The sequence below is a fragment of the Leptonychotes weddellii genome, chromosome 2 (assembly GCF_054177405.1).
Source record: "Leptonychotes weddellii isolate Sample4059 chromosome 2, ASM5417740v2, whole genome shotgun sequence".
Classification (NCBI taxonomy): Eukaryota; Metazoa; Chordata; class Mammalia; order Carnivora; family Phocidae; genus Leptonychotes; species Leptonychotes weddellii.
The window spans coordinates 37,291,630-37,307,255 of record NC_138370.1 but is presented as its reverse complement, the minus strand read 5'-3'; the positions used below and the strand labels follow the sequence as shown (position 1 = coordinate 37,307,255).

The 15,626-nt window shown below is 54.0% G+C and overlaps 1 protein-coding gene across 3 annotated transcripts in view; it reads left to right on the top strand.

Moving 5' to 3' along the window:
- The window catches only part of LOXL2 (lysyl oxidase like 2), a 52,994-nt gene that overhangs the window by 27,494 nt on the left and 9,874 nt on the right, over nt 1-15,626 (top strand). For all 3 annotated transcript variants that reach the window (XM_081810198.1, XM_081810192.1, XM_081810187.1), the window contains 4 exons: nt 3,221-3,372; nt 9,415-9,582; nt 11,455-11,617; nt 14,739-14,982. In XM_081810198.1, the coding sequence (XP_081666324.1) occupies nt 3,221-3,372; nt 9,415-9,582; nt 11,455-11,617; nt 14,739-14,982 (727 nt within the window). The remainder of the gene's footprint in view (nt 1-3,220; nt 3,373-9,414; nt 9,583-11,454; nt 11,618-14,738; nt 14,983-15,626) is intronic.

Sequence of the window (15,626 nt, the reverse complement as noted above, 5' to 3'; positions counted from 1 at the left end):
TGGGGCTCAGAAAGCTCCCGTCACTTCCCAAGGAGATGCAGGCCGTCTCCAGTCTCTCCTTGCCTCCCAGGGAGAGGCGTCAACAGAAAATGCTGCAGATGGGGGTGAGGTGGTGTCAAGCGGAGCCAAGCCGGAGGAAGGCTTTGAGATGTTCCTTGGAGGCGGGTCTCTAGCTAGGTCAGCAAAAGGAGAAGGTGTTCAGGAGGCAGAGAGAGCATCCCCAGGTGAAGAACACAGGTGCTTCCAAACCCTCCGATCTTTCGCAGAGCAACCTTCTGCTCCCGTCCAGCACACGGGGCTTTTCTCTCCTGATGGCTCCAGAAACCGAGCAGGATCCCTCTGTGGGGCCAGACTGCCTGGTTTGCCTCCTGGCTCCTCCATCAGGCCTGTTACTTCATCGTTGGCCCCCCATTTCCACATTGTATTGACTGGTGATGATGAGTTCATATACGCCATGTGTGTAGGACAGAATCCAGCCCATAGTAAGCGCTCAAGAAATATATGTCACCATCGCCACCGTCATCCTTCTGACAGTCGTCAAACAAGCCCTGCATCAGATACGCAGGTCCAAGGTTGCTGCCCGTTTCTGTGTCCCCCCGAATCCCTGAGCTGTGGCCCCTGCTTGCCTCGAGGGCCTGCGCTGTCCTAGCCTCTCCACTCTGAGTCCTTGGATGCTTCCAGCCACAGTCACTGTGTTTTAATCAATTTTATAAAATTCCAAGGAATTGGAAGCTTTATTGTTTGTGAATTGAATTTGTGAATTCCCAAGGAAAGGGAAACTTGGCTCTCACTTACTAATGTAGGTTGCTCCTAGAAGTTAATTTTGGCCTCGGTGAGCCTAGATACCGGGTGTCTCTGGAAACCTCTGCAACAGAAATCACAGAAGGAGCACAGACATGACGCCTGCCCTTGTGGGGCCTCCAACCCAGTGGGGAAGCAGACACGGAACAGACAGCCACCTGAGTGCTCAGTGGGAGGCCACACGAGGGGGCCCAGCTTAGACGGGAATCAGAAAGGCTTCTCTAAGGAAGTGGTCAAAGCCGAGCCCTGAAGGATGAGCGAGAGTTAGCTGGTGAGGAGGGGAGGAAGATGGGCCAGGCAGAGGGTCCAGGCAGGGGAAAAGCTCAGCTCAATCAAGCGGCCAAATAGGTGATGTGGCGGCGGACAGAGCTGGAACGCTAAGTGAGAGGCCAGGCTGTGCCTAACAGGCCACTTGGGGATTGTGGATTTTACCCTTCGATGCAGTGAGAAGCTGTTCCAGGGACTTAAGATGGGGAGTGACTTGATTCAATATGCATTAACAGCACTCATGGGCTGCCCTGCGGCGAATATTTTAGAATGAGCAAGCAGGACGGAGCCTAGAGGCTGTTGCATTTGTCCAAACAGGAGAAGACAGAATGCGATGAGTGTCGCAACGGCAGAAACGCAAAGCACCCAGATTTAGGGGAGTGAACAGATGTGATGATGGATTCCTTGTCAACCACAGAGGAAGAGGGGTTACCAGAGATGACCTCTGGGTTCTGGTGAGAACATCAGGCCGGACGGACTCCCACTTCCCAGGATGGAGAGGGCTGGCGGAGAAGTGGATGGGAGATGGTCCTTCTGCTGGCTGGGGAAGTAAAGGGGACAAAAGAGACAACTTTTCCAAGAAGTTCACTCTGATGGAGACTAAAGTGACAGGCAGAGGGTGGGCTCAGGGGAGGGCGGCCCTAAGATGGGAGGTGAGTGTCTGAGTGTTGAGGGGCAGGACCCGAGCGAGAGGAGGATGGTGAGTGAGGATCAGGAAAAGAGAGGTGATCCCAGGCAGGGCGGGAACCAAAGTGGGAGTCAGTGCAGCCCAAAGCTCCCAGAGAGAACCTGACTTTGATGGGCTAGACAGAGGGGAGGTAGCCCTGTGAGCTGAGCTGAGCTGAGCCAACAGGGTCACGTTGGGGATTCTCTTTCCCCAGCAGTGGGGGGCTCCCCTTGGTTATCTGGGTGCATGTGACAGCTTCCCTGCATGTTCACCATCGGTCATTTGCCTGATGATTTGCCCTCTCTGCCCCAGCAGGGAGCACTGGCAGGAGATGGGCTGGGGAGAGGAGGGAGGCCAGGTATCTCTTCCCCCTACAGGGTCCCTGCAGGCTGCTGTGTCCCTCCTCGACCAGGGGTAATGGCTCTTTTTTTTTTTTTTTAAAGATTTTATTTATTTGAGAGAGAGAGAATGAGAGAGAAAGCACATGAGAGGGGGGAGGGTCAGAGGGAGAAGCAGACTCCCTGCCGAGCAGGGAGCCCGATGCGGGACTCGATCCAGGGACTCCAGGATCATGACCTGAGCCGAAGGTAGTCGCTTAACCAACTGAGCCACCCAGGCGCCCCAAGGGGTAATGGCTCTTAACAGGTGCCCTTTCCACATACGTTCTTTGCTTTCCTGAGTCGGACATTGGCATCTTCCCCTCACTCCTGCTGGCCTACGGGCCATTTCTGTGTCCCACTCTTATTAGCCTCTGAGTGTTGGACTGTCCTTTGTGATTTTGTGATTTCCCTACACTCTGTCCGTACCTTTATTATCTTTTTAAAAAAGATTTATTTATTTACTTTAGAGAGGGAGAGCGAGTGGGGTAGGGGCAGAGAGAGAGGGAGAGACTCCTCAAGCAGACTCTCTGCTGAGCGTGGAGCCCGATGCGGGGCTCGATCCCAGGACCCTGAGATCTTGACCTGAGCTGAAGTCAAGAGTCAGCTGCTTAACTGAATGAGCCACCTAGGCACCCCCTATCTTTATTTTCAAAATCCCTTTTTCTTAACTGTGTTCAAATCATCCAGTTTGAGTGTGCCATCACTTTCCTGCGGGGTCTCTGATTCTATAGGGATAGTCACCCTTTTCGGGTTCAAAATGCACGGAGTATTAAAGTTGAAGAGGGAACTTAGATGTCTTCTCGTCCATCTCCTTTATTCAGGGAAGAAAACCAATATTCAGAGAGGCTGAGTGGGTCGGCCAAAGCCACACAGGAAGTTTGCAGCACATTTGATTTGCTTTTAGGGGAGAAGTGAATCCCAAGACAAAAAGCAATTCTCTCCTCTCCAGAAGAGGAGGCCTGGAACCTTGAGCTGGTTATGGGATGCAGTTGGAAGAGTTCTGAGGGTGGGAGAAACACGTTCTTACCGTCTAGGACTTTATTGCCCACTCCAGAAACTTACCTTCAGAAGCTGTCAGTAGTACCTGTTTGTTTTCCTCCCCCAGGGATAGGACCCATCCACCTCAATGAAATCGAGTGCACCGGGAATGAGAAGTCCATTATAGACTGCAAATTCAATGCCGAGTCTCTGGGCTGCAACCACGAGGAAGATGCTGGCGTGAGATGTAACATCCCTGCCATGGGCTTCCAGAAGAAGGTGAGGGGCTGTGTTCTCTTTTGGTCACTGAGTCCCAGAAAGTATGGGCCAGGTGGCCTCACACTCAAGGGTTCTAACAGCTGGTGTTTGAGGGCTCTGATGATGAACTCAGAAAGGGCTCAGGCTCCACTGCTGTCATTGTTAACGACATTGTCGCCTCACATTCATTAAGCGTGCCAAGTGAGAAAATGCATGGATAGCCACGCTGTCCTTAGTGGCAGATGGCGGGCATCCACTGCGTGCCACACCCTGCGCGGGGACTGGACATGTGGCATGATCGCAACGCAGTCCTTTCTGTAAGGGACTCAAGGTCCGTAGTGCCTGTGACACCCTCGGCATGGTCCCTGTCCAAGGACCCAGGGGAACTACATCGACAGCAGATCTACAAGCTACACAAGGGTAAGCACAATATAGACAATATTTTGGGACAGAAGACTGTGTTTTGGTAACCAGAGGGAAAGAAAGGGGAACCTTAACAGCATTATACCAGAGACACACCCTTCCTCTCCTGAGATGGAGTCTCTAGAAACCTACATCCTGTCTCCTGGCTTGGGTGATCTTTCCCACAAGAGGAGCCAAGATGAATTCCTCTCGGTCTATCCAATCCTACAGAAAGGCCCAGTATATCCTATTCATTGCTCTTTTTTTTTTTTTTGCAAGGTTTATTGAGTGATAGCAAAGTGATAGTACAAAGCTCCCAGGGAGGGAGGGGACCCGAAGAGGTTGCCCCTATTCAGATTGCTCTTCACTATCCCATGTATTTGGTTGGGTCCCATGCATCATCTGCTACCCGGCTGGCACGTTGGAAGAGCTTTTTAAGTGCTTATTTTAAAAATGAGCAGCTGCAGACACATCAGGGTGCAGGATGGCTCCCCAGTCGGGTTCTTGCTTCGACAGTGATTCTTGACCTTGGCGCCGGCATGCCCAACCGGTCAGCCACAACGTGTGTTGTGCAATTCACTGCCCGATGGGGCCCAAAATGGGACCCCAACAGCCCTCAGCCAAGCCGCGCATTTGCCCGTAGGTGAGTAGGAGCACGGGCCGCAAGCCCCCAGCTGCGGGGGAGGCTTGCCATCTCTAATTGCCCGGCAGCATTGCAAGATCGCTGTACAGAGCTATGGAAGGTGACGAGCCACGGGTCCTGGCATGCTGTGGCAGCCTTCACTTCAGGCTGATTGGAGGAGGGTGGAGTGAGGTTTTCAACCCAAGTGAAGACGTAGGCCAAAGAAAGCGATGTTTTCCAGATGCGTTTTGTGGTTGGGATGGCTGAGCCAGGCTGTGTGCTCGGTGAGGCTGGTGGCAGCCCCACACCCCCAGCACCAAGGGCCTCACCCTTGCTCGGGCCCTCCAGGCTCCGGCAGGTGCTCCCTGAGCTCACGCAGGAGGCATGGGGGAGTTTTACACCTGCCTGCCATCCCCCGGGAAGAAATGGGCAAGGTCACCTGTGAAGGAAAGTCCCACGGGCCGTACGGGTTGTCTTGCCACCGCAGCGGGCCAGCCTGTCCCGTGGCGTGGCTCGGGGCTCCCACGGGCATGGGCAACCGCGCCAGGCAGAACCGTCCAGACTCCCAGCTGTTATCACTGTGTTCGTTTGCCAGGGCCGCCATAGCAAAACACCACAGACTGGGAGACTTCCACAGTAAAAATGTTTGTCTTCACAGTTCGAGGGGCTAGAAATCCAAGATCAGAGTGCCGGCAGGGCTGGTTTCTCCCGAGGCCTCTCTTGGCTTGCGGATGGTCGCCTTCTCGCATGTCCTCACGCAGCCTTTGCATATGCATCCCCGGTGTCTCTTCCTCGTCTTGTGAGGACACCCGTCATATTGCACAGGGCCCAGCCTTAGGACGTCATTTAACCTGAATTACGTCTTGAAACACCCTTTCTCCAGATACAGCCATATTAGGGCTTAGGGCTTCAGCACAGGAATTTCATGGGGACACAAGTCAGTTCACCATCACTCACTGGGCGATTCCCTATTTAATTTCTTTGAGGCTTGAGTTTACTCCTCTGAAAATAAGGAAGTGAGAGCGATGATTTCCCTGGCTTCTCTGCCACCCCCCTTCGTTAGGAAATTGACTTTTCTCTTGAATGGCTAGTAAAGACCACGGACTTGGAAGCGGGTGGCAAAGCCTCACTCTGCCCGCTGCTGGCGGGGAGGAGCCGAGCCCGGGAGGCTCTGGGAATGGCCGGTGGGGTTTCCGGGCGACCACCCGTGCTGGCCTCCGGTCCACCTCTGAGCCGCGGGCCTCCCCTGGCCCGGCCTGGTTAGCGGGACCAAGCCCGTGTGTGGAATGTGAGTTGGAAGGTGCCCGTGCTTCCTTTCAGGCTGACATCTGGGTCGTGTTCCCTCGCCTCCTCCCCGCTCACCTCCCAAAACAGGTGTGGGCCTGGTTAACCACAACCTTATCAAACCACGATGCAGCCTTGCTGGACTCCACCGGTCGGAAGTGCTTGGCTTTCCCTGTTGACACTCAGGAGAACGCCGCTGCCTTCTTTCAAACCCCAGGCTGCCGCCCTTGAGAACCAAAGAAGCAAGAAAAGGGAAATGCCAGGGTTATCTTGAGGACGATTGACCTTCCCTGGCATCCTCACTGGGTGATGAGGCCGAGGGGTGAGGGCCAGAGGCTGCTGGCTGACCCGAGGCCTTTTGGGGTTCTTCCAGTGCTGGTGATTGCAGAGCACCTGTAAGCTAGCGCGCCAGGCTGTTTCCAGAATGCTGGCGCCTCGGAGTGGGGCCGGGGCATGGAGGGCTAAGTCCCGCGCCATGTGAGAGCTTCATGGCTGGCCTCTTGCTCCCTCTAGCCCTCTCTAGAAAATGAGAAAAGGCCCCCAATGCATCTTGAAGCGCCTAGACTCCTTCCAGAGCAGTGGCACCCTGGTCCCTGTCACAGAGGCTGCTCCAGGCCTAGTCAGCCTTGGAGAACCACAGCGGCAGCTCGGAGCCTCGGGAAGGGCTTCAAGAGAGGCGCCAGCTCACCGTCCAGGCCTAGTCAGCCTTGGAGAACCACAGCGGCAGCTCGGAGCCTCGGGAAGGGCTTCAAGAGAGGCGCCAGCTCACCACTGGTGACCGCGCGGTTCCCTTACCCAGAGCCAACGTGCAGCCACGATCCTCAGCCAGAGCCTCCGAGGCTTCCCGGGGCTTTAGGTTGCGGGACAGGATGCTGCCACGTGGCCAGCCAGCTCTGGGCGGGCTGCACAGGCAGAGATGGACAAGGGAGAGAGTCCTCTGGAACCTCCTAAAGGGAGCCCTCCACACCAAGACTTAAACTTGGGAGCCCCCCTGCTCTCCGGTAGCAGGATAGAGTGAGAACGGGGTTCTTCCGGCTCCCACATCTTCATAGTTCACTGGCCTCGCGATGACAAAATGAAGTCAGTTTTCAGGAGGTGGTGCCCACGAAGGGGGCCTCAGGAGGAACCATCCGCCCCTGCTGCAGTCAATAAGGCAGGGCACAAATAAAATAAAATAAAAATAAGGCAAGGCACAGTCCACAAGGAATTCAAAAATGGTAGCAAACCCGTTTAAAGTCATTCTGCTCTTAGCTTCACTGCCCACTGGCATTCAGAGCTTCAGCGCTCCCCTGGCCCACTGGAAGGGTCCACACCTATGGCCTCCACCTCCCCAGGTGCACAGGCTTGGTGGGGGCAGCTGGAAACCACACCGGGGCGGGGGGGGCGGGGGGTGGAGGGGATGGCCTGTGGTTCCCTAGAGATGCCCCTGATGGGTTTAAGCACACGCCCCACCCAAGGTGCTGGCCCTTGCTTGGCATGTTGAAGCTGGGTAGCCTGCCTTCTGCCGTTCTGGGATTTTCTCACTGGCTCCGCTCATCTTATTGGTCTATGTTTTCACATAGACCCAAACATATGTTAGTTGTGGGTAAAGTACGATCCATATCTAAGACCTTGTCCAGTGCCCACCTTCACCCTGGGCTCTCAGCCAGGAAACACTCAGGAAGACAAACGGCCTCCCGAAGGACAGCCCTCTTCTCACCTGCTCTGACCCCTCCTATTTCTTCTGAAGAGAGTTTTGATTTCTGATGGGACTCTCACCCTAATAAAAATCATCACTAGGATGCTGACTAATATTTCTCGAGCACTTACTGTGAGCACTTTCCATGAATTACCTCGTTTAATTCTTCCTCTCCACAAGCCTGGGAGGTAGACCCGGCATCGTGTCTGCCCTTGGCTTGTCTGTTTGCCGGCTGACCTCATTGACCTTTGCAGCCCCTAAGTCCATAATAAGAATCAAGACCTGTGCCCCAGGAGTATGCTGTTGCTAAGGATTGGCAAGCCAACAGCCCAACGTGCTCAGGGTTCCTAGAGTCACCATGCCTTGTCCCAAAGGATGAATTCCTAGGCATATAAAGGAAGCTGGGAAAGGTGCTTGGATTAGGGGTAGCATTTTTAGAGCCCTTCCCCAATCTCCAGATCTGTCTGCTTGAGCTCACCTAAGTTGGTCCATGCTTTCAGTTCATAAGACTGATGATTCATTCATTCCAAAAGTAATGTTGGCGAACCTAATGTTTGTGAGGTACTGTCTTAATTATCAATCACACAGGAAACCACACAAATACAGCTCTGCCCTTGGGAGCTTATATTCGAGCGGAGGAGACAGATGTTAAACGAATTGTGAGTTAGCTTAATTATAACTGTTGTAAATGCTAAGAAGGAGACGTGTAGGAAGCAACAGAGTGTGTACATGACTGACCCCACTGACCCCAGTGAGAGGGAAGTGTTGCAGGGTACGGAATCGGAAGGGTGAACAAGGATCAGCCAGGCAGAAGGGCACCTGTATGTAGTGCGCTTACAGGTGTGACTTACTGCGTGACTCGGTCCAGAGAGTTAGGTAGCTGAGGAAACTGAGGCCCGCGTGCCTGGAGGTGGGAGAACAGGGTGCAAGCGTGAGTATTGGAGCAAGGGGAAGCCGCTGCCATGTGCCAAGCAGGGAAGCAACGCGAGCTGGGGTTTTTCAAAGCTGACTCTGGCTTCTGACCAGACAATAGGTTGATGAAGTCCAGAGCGGAGGCAGGGAGGGGAGAGGAGGTGTGGCTCAGGCCGGAGGCGATGGCGCTGGGACAAGAGGGTCTGCATGGAGCTGGAGGGAAGCAATGGACTGGAAAGAGACTCTGGAGATAAAATCCACGGAGGAGGGTTTTGACCGGATGCGGGGGGAGAGAGAGAGGACGGTGTCGAGGATGGCTCCGGGATTTCTGGCTTGTATAACAGAGTAGCCTGGGGATCGGCAAAGGACAGCTTGCAGGCCAAACCTATCCCTCTGCCTGTTTTTGTCATTATAGTTTTACTGGAACACAGCCATGCTCGGCCGTGTACACATCAGCCGTGGCTGCTCTTAGCTATGCGGCAGAGCTGAGTGTGTACGACACGGAGCGCTCGGCCCACAAAGCCTAAAATACCCCCTGGCCCTTTACAGAAAGTGTGCTGCCCCTGGAGTAGACGGTGGTGCCTTTCGCTGCAATAGGGAACAAGGGGGAGATAGGGCACAAGTTTAGGTGGAGACTGAGAAGATGCCACGTTCAGATTTGGGGTCTCCCTGGTGCCAAGTGGAACTGTCAAATGGGCAGTTGGTTCCAGGGTCTCAGAAGGGAGTTCTGGTGGAGAGGACAGTGGGGGCGGGGGCAGATGAGATTGGGAGCTGGAACCAGCCGAGCAGAGGGTGTATTCTAACATTTAAGGCCCCTTGACGCATCCTGCCAGGTGCCTGATTCTAAGGGCAGCCGTCCCCAGTAGTCTCACGGAGGGCAGCCCTCCCCAGCAGTCTCACGGAGGGCGGCAGGGAGTAGGGGCAGGTGCCGCTCAGCGGGGGTCAGTGCACAGGCTTCTAAGGCCTCGGGCTGCCTGCAGGTGGGGACCTAATACGTAAGCCCATCCTGGGCAGGATGCAGGCGCACAGCAGGCTCTCAGTGATGCTGTTGAATCTGTGTCCCAGGCAGGACCCCCTGGCTTGGGGGAAGCTGAGATTGATGGCACCTGATGGTGGGGCAGCCCCCCTCTGTTCGCACGTGGTGACTATGCCTTTCTTTCCACAGCTGCGCCTGAATGGGGGCCGGAACCCCTACGAGGGCCGGGTGGAGGTGCTGGTGGAGAGGAACGGGTCCCTCGTATGGGGGACAGTGTGTGGCGAGAACTGGGGCATTGTGGAGGCCATGGTAGTCTGCCGGCAGCTGGGCCTGGGGTTTGCCAGCAGCGCCTTCCAGGTGAGAAGCGCCCGCCTCAGCCCCTTCCACCCAGTGTGGCCCTGCCCCTCTCAGTCAGCCCCTGCTTTCCATGCACCTTCCCCAGCTACCCAGGAGGTGGACAGCAAAGTGCCCTGGACTAGGGGGAGGGGGGCAGGAACGTCATCCTGGCCTCCGCTCTGCCCCTCACAGCCCTGAGTCCTAGGGTGAGATACGTTCCCCTCTGGCCCCGCTACAGAATAAGGGGCTGGACTCTGGTGTCCAGGGTCCACTCCGCTTGGAGCACTGGGATTCACCCTGGGCTGAGGGCTGATTCTGGGGTGTGCTGCTGTGCCTACGCAGAGGGAAGCAACTCGGTCCTACAGGACAATGGAGACCACCCAGCCCAAGGCCCAGCACCCCAGATGCCTTGGCTCACTCCCTTCGAGGCCCCTCCGGACAGACCGTTTCCCAACTGGTGTCTGTACTCATGCCTTCTCCCCTCGATTGGCTGGTAAACCTCTAAGCCTTGTCCCATCATCTGTGCCCTCCTCCCGCTGGCCCCTTCCTGAAAGAGAGGGACTCCACTGAAGGCAGTAAGCCCCTGCCCCTTGCAGAAGGCAGCAGACGAGAGGCAAGAAGCGCTTTGGCTTCAAAAATCATTGACTTCTGGAGCCTGTATTGTGAGGACACATTGTCAGAAGGAGGCAGGGGGGAGAAGGAGGCAGAGATGAGGGGCTTGAGGTCTATTCCCATCTATACCTCCACTAGCCCGCTGTATAACGATCTGGGGCAAAACAGCCACCCTCCCATGCGTCCCTTCTCCTCCCTGTGGCATGGAATGAATAGTCCCAGGTCCTCAGTGTCCTGGCTCCAAACACTTTCTCAGTGTTTGGAGAAGAGGAAATGGCTGGAGCCCCCATCTTGCTTAGCTAACCCTGACTGGTTAGCAAGGAGGGGGGCCTGTCCCCCGGAACAGGATTTCTTAGCGGGGGAACTTGGGTCAGCTCTGAAGCCTTGCTGAGCCTGACTGCTGCCACAGGCTGGCTGGGTCCAGGGTAGGAGCTGAGTCCTGAGCAGAGGCCACCCTGTGGCTCCTCATTCCGGCATTCAGAAGGGACGGGCCTCCGAGAGCCCCGCCCACACCTGCCAGGGCCCTGGCTTCTCATAGGGTCTCTGCTAATGCTGCTTTGACAAGCCAAGGCAGCCTCTGGGGCTCCAAAGAGAGAGGAAAAAACAGTGCCATTTAGCAGAGGGCTCGTCCAGCTATTTTCATTCCCGGTCAGCTCATTCTTACGACACTTGGGCCTCAGCAGGGTCATGATGTGGGCCTGGATCTGCCATCGATTATACACCCTGTCCCTTCTCAAGGCCCCAGTTCTCTCTCTAGAGGATGAGGGGGTTCTCTAGGTAAGCAGAACCAATAGGATGTATGCATGTTGAGCTATCACGTGTAAATAGATTTCTTCTCTCCTGCCAATTCTGATCGACTGGTCGTGTCTCCCGGGAGCACTGTGCCGAGGATTCTGAGAGCACGTGCAGGTTTAGAGGAGAGAGGGTTGTGATGGACCAGTCATGTCTGCCCTGGGCTCAGGGCTGGGGAGCGAGCAGCATGAGTTACAGGTGCCTGCCGTTCCTGACACACAACACTGGACACCCATTTGACCAAAACCTTAGCTACGCTTTCCCCGCGGGGACCAGTGGCAGAACTGGAGCATGAGGGTCTCCCCCACTCTGTCACCAACAAACTGCATGACTCTGGGGACATGGCTGGGTGTGCCTCTGCTGTCTCCAGCAGAAAAAATGGGCTCATATAGCTTTAGCCTTGGGATGTTCCTGAGGCTGAAAGTTGACAGAATACGAGAAAGTGACAATTCAGGGTGACACGCTTCCCATTTCTTTTGATTCCTCCAGGAGACCTGGTATTGGCAAGGAAATGTCTACGCCAACAAAGTGGTCATGAGCGGGGTGAAGTGCTCGGGAACGGAGCTGTCCCTGGCTCACTGCCGCCACGATGAGGACGTGGCCTGCCCCCAGGGTGCAGTGCAGTATGGGGCCGGAGTCGCCTGCTCAGAAAGTGAGAGTCCCTGGGGGTCACATCCCTCCTCCCCGCCAGCCTCCAAGAGGGGACCAAGAGTCCCACTGGTTATTCCTGGCCAGGCTCTGGGGCCTCTGCCATGAGCTGAGCCGACACTTAGCCTTTTCCCTCGTGAATCTGGGAGGTGTAAGAGGCCCCAGATCTGGCCAGAGAACTTGAGAACAGACCCCACCTGCCATTTATTAGCTGATCTTGGCAGAGTTAGTTAACCACTCTGATCTCTAGTTACTGTTTTTCCTGGACAATGGAAATTAAGTGTGACAGTGAATATGCACAAGTGCAGAGAAGACAATGATGCACCACCTTTTATGGTCATGGAGAGCTAGGGGAGGTCAGACCTGAGCTGGTGAGCTTCATGCGCCCACTGACCCCTTTAGACTCACCCAGTGTTTTCTAAGCCTTGTAAGGAGGGACTGGCCACCCTGGCGTGAGCTCATCTGGGCGGACAGCACTAGCTATTCATCCTGTCTGAGGAGGAGATCATCACCCTTACTGGCCTCCGCAGGAGGAACATCCAAGCAGAGAGAAGCAGTCCGGGGCCTTTTCTTTGCTTCTTAATTTATATTTGTAATATACCATCATTTCCAAGAGGAAAGTAACATAATATAAGCCTAAATAAAATTCAAGGTAGCATAAGAGAAAAGCAGACATGAAAAGTAGGGCTGGCAAAAAGTAGTGGCTCAAAATGGAAATGAGAGAGAGGTTAATAAAAAATACATACTATAGAGTCCTAAACATTTACTGTTGGGAGGTCATAAAATTCACCACGAGCTTCCTAACAGCCAAAGGAAAGAAGGAAGTCATTCACAATGTCCATGAGGTAGAAACACACCCATGAGATTAGAGAAGCCCACTGTTCTAGATTCCGAGATGGAAAGGGAATTTCTCATGAAGACAGACAGTTATGAGATAAACAGGGCCCTTGACACCTCATGGCAAGTGAGAAGTGAGTTTCATGGGGCTCTGAGAACCCCTCAAATTAGTCTAAAGGCATCACTCAGGGTGACTATGGGAGCGGGGGCAGTGGCCATTTGGGCCAGGAACACAGCTCTTGGCGGATCTGGCTTAATGCATGTTAAGAGTATTCAGAGATGAAGTATATTCTTCAGGCCACCCTTCGTAATTACTTTTTCTCATCCAACCAGTTCCACCCTGTATCTGCAAGTCTTCCTTTCTCTCTCTCTCTCCCTCCTGACCCACCCCCCACCCCACCATACACAATCCATCTTTATTGTTACCTTTCCGTGTTTTCTCGACTCCCTCTACCTCCTTCCCTCCGGCTTCCTCGGCCCGTGTCCAGATGCCATTCTTCCAGACTGTATTTGTGCAGACACTCCTCCACGGGATCCCCACAGTGACACGTGTCCCTTCGATTGCTCCCCCTCCCCGAAGCCAGAATCAATGCTGGTCTCCCACTCACACCTCCATCCTGTTAGCAAACCCGTCCAGGCTTTCCCGCAGCACTTTAGGTGAATGCAGGGACGTGCACAAGGCACGTGTTGTCCAGCCTCATTTGGGGCCACCATCCACCTCCCACCCCTCCTCGCTGGCCCAGCCACACAGGCTTTGGTGCTCCTTCATGCCTGAGGGGACTGGCCATGCTACTTAGCCTTGTAGAGCTACTTCCTGTAATCCCTGCTCCTCCTTCCAGGGAGAAACTAAAACCTAAGTGCCTCCGGGGAAATCCTTCCTGACCTCCTCCCCCTGCCCAACTGGGTCCCTTGGTTATAATTTCCAACTCCCTCCATATTTCCCCTTCTAGCTCTGATCACAACTGTAATTAAGTAATTAATATGGGCTTCTGTCTGTCTCTCCTGCGACAATGTAGGGTCTACCTTGTCCAGCACTGTCCAGAGAGCCTAGGGCAGGGTTTACTAGAATACTTGGCAGACAGGTGGATGAATGCATGCTTCCAATGAGCTTCTGGTGGATATTTTGGATGTTAGGGAGGTCAAGGCCCCGTTGCATGGCAGGTGCTGAGAACACAGCTCCCAGGCTACCAGCTCACTGCAGACCATTGTTATGTTCAGACTCCAGAGCTGGAGCTAGGCTGGTCTCCTCTCAGAAGAGAGAGCAATGGAGACCCATTCGCTCAGCTCAGACATAAGCAGAGGGACTGTCCATTAAGTACCGACTAGGGTATAGACAATGAATAAGAGACCCATCACACCCTCCAATAAAAGTGTGCCCAGGACACTGAGCACCGGCGATGCTGCATTCTGGTGTGTGTCCTCCAAGACGAAGTATTTCTCAACAATTGAGAGCCCTCTAATTGGTGTCTTCTACTCCCTACCCCACATCTCATCTGTGTGTCCCCTTCAGACTCTTCAGTTCCACATCCAAACCCTGCAGGTGGATTTGCTCTCTAGAGGCTGCCGGCCCCAGGGGGTACAAGTGTGTCTTGAGAACATGCAGCCCTTCTGCCCAGCAATTTTACTTCTAGAAACGTATTCTAAAGAAATAACTTAAGTTTCATACACAGATTTACTACAGGATGTTTATCACAGCTTTAATCTTTAACGGTGAGAAATGGCAAGCAACCAGTGTATCTAAAAATATGAGATAGGGTTATGAATTCAATGTTATGTAGCCATGAAATACATGTGGTAATGGATATTTCTTAGCAAGGAAATATGTCAAGATATATTTTAAGGGAAACGGTATTAGCAAACTGTAAATCTACATACAGTATCACACGTGTCGTTAACTGTATGTGTATCCTTCCCAGAAGGATCAGACCAAGGCATTCCTGGTGCTTTCTCTCCAGGAGGCACAATATTATTGCTATTGTTTGTTTTTTATTGCAGAAAATCTCCAGCCACCCAAGAGTAGAGGTCACAATATAATGAACCTTCGTGTTTTGCCCATCATTTTGCCCTGACAGCTGTAGAGGTGTCCAAGAGGACGCTTAGAGGAGAGGAAGAGGAATTTGGGGTAGCATTCCTTAAGGAAGGGAACCTTGAGAGACCAGGAGACAGTCTCAGCTGGTGGTGCTAGGCAGGATTGGGGGTTTGTCCCAGCTCAGGTGTCAGAAGCAAAAGACTTGGGAGGGGTGAGGGGGCCTCTCGTCTTGTTTGAACATCGTGTCTGCCCTCCCCAGCTGCCCCTGACCTGGTCCTCAATGCGGAGATCGTCCAGCAGAGCACCTACCTGGAGGACCGTCCCATGTTCATGCTCCAGTGTGCCATGGAGGAGAACTGCCTCTCAGCCTCGGCCGCCCAGACCAACCCCACCACAGGCTACCGACGCCTTCTGCGCTTCTCCTCCCAGATCCACAACAACGGGCAGTCTGACTTCCGACCCAAGAATGGCCGCCATGCGTGGATCTGGCACGATTGTCACAGGTGAGCCCTCCTGCATCACCCGCCGGCCACGCTGGCCCGACACGCTGCAGGGCCTGCATGGGATTCAGAATCGCAGGCTCCCTCTGAGACAGCCGAGAGGCCACACACCCAGGAGGCAGGGAGTCCGGGTCGCCACAGTGGCCTTCCACACTTACTGAGCCATTCTCCAGTCCCGGCTGTCCCGGCCCCACTCACCTTCCCCGAGCCTGGTCTCTTTCTTGCCTCCGGTGCCTAATGTTAGGAAACAAACTTGGAGTACCCGATGTCTCTCTACTGACCCTTTGGTCGATGGTTTTCAAGTGCATCTACGGCAAGTTCATGCTCTGCAGGGTACTTGGGGATTCTGCAGTTTTTGGACTCTGAGTTCATTTATAGATATATTTGAGGGGCGCCTGGGTGGCTCATTCGGTTAAGTGTCTGCCTTTGGCTCAGGTCATGATCCCAGGGTCCTGGGATTGGGCCCCACGTCGGGCTCCCTGCTCAGTGGGGAGTCTGCTTCTCCCTCTCCCACTCCCACTGCTTGTGCTTTCTTTCTCTCTCTCTCTCTGAATAAATAAATAAAATCTTTTTTAAAATATCCTTAAAATATATATATATGTGAAATATCTCGAGGAAGGTATTGGGTGTGGAGGCAAGAGTTCTAG